Source organism: Etheostoma cragini, chromosome 9, assembly GCF_013103735.1.
Source record: "Etheostoma cragini isolate CJK2018 chromosome 9, CSU_Ecrag_1.0, whole genome shotgun sequence".
NCBI classification, from domain to species: domain Eukaryota; kingdom Metazoa; phylum Chordata; class Actinopteri; order Perciformes; family Percidae; genus Etheostoma; species Etheostoma cragini.
The window spans coordinates 444,805-448,513 of NC_048415.1; the positions used below are offsets into that span (position 1 = coordinate 444,805).

At 41.6% G+C, this 3,709-nt stretch overlaps 1 protein-coding gene across 1 annotated transcript in view; it reads left to right on the forward strand.

Annotated features, from left to right (window-relative positions):
- Nucleotides 1–3,708, forward strand: part of frem1b (Fras1 related extracellular matrix 1b) — a gene marked incomplete at its 3' end in the record, with an annotated part of 32,598 nt that extends 28,890 nt beyond the window's left edge. The window contains exons 27-30 of the mRNA XM_034882119.1: nt 2,145–2,346; nt 2,726–2,870; nt 3,003–3,132; nt 3,670–3,708. Coding sequence (XP_034738010.1) covers nt 2,145–2,346; nt 2,726–2,870; nt 3,003–3,132; nt 3,670–3,708 — 516 coding nt within the window. The remainder of the gene's footprint in view (nt 1–2,144; nt 2,347–2,725; nt 2,871–3,002; nt 3,133–3,669) is intronic.
- Between the last annotated feature and the right edge of the window lies 1 nt (nt 3,709).

Genomic DNA, 3,709 nt, shown 5'->3' on the forward strand with positions numbered 1-3,709 from the left:
ATATATATATATATATATATATATATATATACTGTATATGTGTATATATATTTGGGGATTCCCTGATGTTTGGGGACACATCAGGGAAAGCCACAAAAGTGTTGACAAACACCAAAAACATTGAAGGTTTTTCATTAAAAGTTGCAGGTCGCGGTGGTTACGTGATGTTTTGTTAATTTTTGTTAAACCAGAAAAAGTCAAATTCACACAGAAAGGTTCGGTCCAGAAACTTTACTTAAAATAGCCGAACCCTTTGTGGCGTGTTTTAAGAATCTGAAAGTACTTCCTGAAGTACGAGACGCCTTCTTTATTGTTATTTTAGTTTAATGTAATATTGATGCATAGCTGTGAGAATGTACATTAATATAATTTAATTTAATTTAATTTAATTTAATTTTATTTTATTTTACTTTATTTTATTTTATTTTATTTTATTTTATTTTATTTTATTTTATTTTATTTTATTTTATTTTTATTTTTATTTTTATTTTTATTTTTAATTATTTTATTTTATTTTATTTTATTTTATTTTATTTTATTTTATTTTATTTTTATTTTTATTTTTATTTTTATTTTTATTTTTATTTAATTTTTATTTTTTGGTTTGTATTTTTTTATTTATTATTATTACTTATTTATTTATTTATCTATTTTTGATGGTATGTGAAGGGTGGGTGAGGGTCATTTTGTTAGTTTATTAAAAAAGAAAAAGTGAAGGGAAATGTATTGTTTGACATATGAAACCTGTGTTGAGCAATTCCTTTGATTAAAAAATAAATTAAATTAAATTAAAAATAAATAAAAGTTGCAGGTCGACGGGATCACGAGGGTTAAAACATGTAATGGAGATATAGAGGAAGAGTTTAATAAATGTGTATCATTTGTTGTTATTCAGTGATTATTCTTTGGTTTTATATCTTGATTTTGAGCTGCAAGTTTTTGTTAATTAAATCATTAAATGTTGAGTAGTCCATGAGCTCATTTTTACCCCCCCCCCCCTCCCCCCCTCATCTCGAATCTGACCCACATTCAAAGTTTCTGTATAAATTTCGTTTTCTTTCAACCACATTTTACTGAATTTTTGGTGTTTTATCTCATTGTTTAGAATAATTCTGACTTGACTGTGACAGTCTGTGATTATCCATCATCATACGTTCCTTTGATCCTTAATATTAGTAAAATATTCATACTTTTTGCTTTTTTAACTCAGAAGTTAGATATAATTCATACATGTGGTGTATTGACCTTAAAATCCCCCAAAAGGAGTGAAAAAATAGTTGTAAAAATGTTGAAGAATGTTACAAAAACTATCAACAGAGAGACAGAAACACGGCGGTTAGAGACAGAAGGCTCAAAAACATCACAAGGGTGAAGAGCTGATGGTTTTCTTTCTTTACACATGACAGCAGCGCCACCTGGTGGAGGAAACACCGAACTGCGCCTCTCTTTGTTTTCCCATCGCAGAGCCCTAAATCGCCTCCTTGAATCCTCCACTCGCCTCCTTTCCTTCCTTCCTTCCTTCCTTCCTTCCTTCCTTCCTTCTTTCCTTCCTTCCCTCCTCCCTTCCTTCCTTCCTTCTTTCCTTCCTTCCTTCCTTCCTTCCGTGTCTTTGTCCCCCTCACTGAAGAGACAGAGGAGGGAACAGAGGAGATCATGAGCAGAGTCGAGGAGACGTCCTTTGGGGGGGAGGGGGGGGTGTAGTTGTTGTTGGGAAAACGGAGGGTTGCTAGTTCAAGTCCCCATACAGACTGGTGTGGACTGGTGACAGGTGCTCTTAAGCAAGGCACCGAGGGTGTGTGTGTGTGTGTGTGGTGATTACTAACATAACAGAGTGTACATTTCAATTTCCCTAATGGGAATCAATAAATTTGTCATTAATTTCAGATTAATTTGTCAGCTGTTTTGGGGTTATGCTGCTCCCTCCTCCTCCCTCCTCCTCCCTCCTCCCTCCTTCTCCCTCCTCCTTCCTCCTCCTCCCTCCTTCTCCCTCCTCCCTCCTCCTCCCTCCTCCTCCCTCCTTCTCCCTCCTCCTTCCTCCTCCCTCCTCCCTTTAGCTTCATACTTTAACAGCATTAACCTAAATGCTGTTGTATTTCTTCCTGCACTGAATGTGTGTAAACAAACTTGTCTCGTGTTGTGTTCAGGTGCATCGGGTGGATAGGACGCCCCCCAGTCTGACCACTAGGCGGAGTCCCAGCACCGTGGTGGACCTGGGCGCCGGGCGCTACGGCGTCCTCGTCACCTCCAAACACCTGCAGGCGTCGGACCCCGACAGCCCTGCGGAGCAGCTGGAGTTCTCCATCAGCCGGACGCCGGAGTTCGGCTACCTGGAGAACGCACTCTCAGGTGGGACATTGGTCCTCGTCCCCCACGGTGTCCCCGGGTCAAATTACCTGCTTTCTTATATCAATGTTCTTTATAACAACCCAAAATAACATGATTGATTCAACGCTCAAGTTGCCTATTTATAGGCTACATAGGCTACATATATGCTACACAGCCTATATATACTATATATATAGCCTATATAGAATGTATATAGTTTATATAGCCTATGTAAAGCCTCTACATAGTCTATGTGTACCCTATCTAGCCTATATATCTATATGGGATATATATATGTGTATATATAGCCTATGTAAAGCCTCTATAAATAGGCTTTACATAGGTATGTATTATCTAAAGAGAGTATGTCCAGCTGGATTAAGACGTCTCGTCCTGCCAGGGGCTTACATCAAAGGACGTTTCACCCAGCGGGACCTGGACCAGCGCGCCGTGGTCTTCGTCGTCCCCGCCGACGTGGACGTGACGGCCGACAGCTTCCAGTTCCGCGTCACCGACCCGGCGGGGAACAGCATGCTGCCCGAGACGTGGGTTTGTAGGAGGACACCATGATGCACACACTGTTACAGCTCGGACTGTAGATTTTATAGTAAATACCTGGCAAAACGTTGTAAAGTGACATGATCATCAGTGTATTCATGTTCCCGGGTGCCCTGCAGACTGGAGCTGTCCTGGTCCCGGGTGGAGTTGTCGGCGACCTGCTACCGGACCTGCGAGACCGCGGGGACGCTGCAGATCCAGATCCAACGCCGCGGGGGGAGCGTCGACCCGGCCTACGTCGCCATCCAGGTACCAGTCCCCAGACTCTGGGAGGTATTAGTCTTCAGTTCAGTTCAGAGAGGGAGAGACAGAGAGAGAGAGTCAGTGGATCCAGGTGTCACTAGGATCCAGGTGTCACTAGGATCCAGGTGTCACTAGGATCCATGTGTCACTAGGATCCAGGTGTCACTAGGATCCAGGTGTCACTAGGATCCAGGTGTCACTAGGATCCAAGTGTCACTAGGATCCAGGTGTCACTAGGATCCAGGTGTCACCACAATCCGGGGAATTCTGCGAGGCGAGAAAGCACCAGGGAGTCTGTGGAGCTGAGTTCCTTGTTGTTGTTGTTGTTGTTGTTGTTGTTAATGTTGTGGTTGTTGTTGTTGTTGTTGGTTGTTGTTGTTAATGTTGTTGTTGTTGTTGATTGTTGTTGTGGTTGTGGTTGTTGTTGTTGGTTGTTGTTGTTAATGTTGTTGTTGTTGTTGATTGTTGTTGTGGTTGTGGTTGTGGTTGTTGTTGTTGTTGTTGGTTGTTGTTGTTAATGTTGTTGTTGTTGTTGTGGTGCAGGTGGAGGAAGGATCGGCCAAACCCGGCAGAGATTTCACCC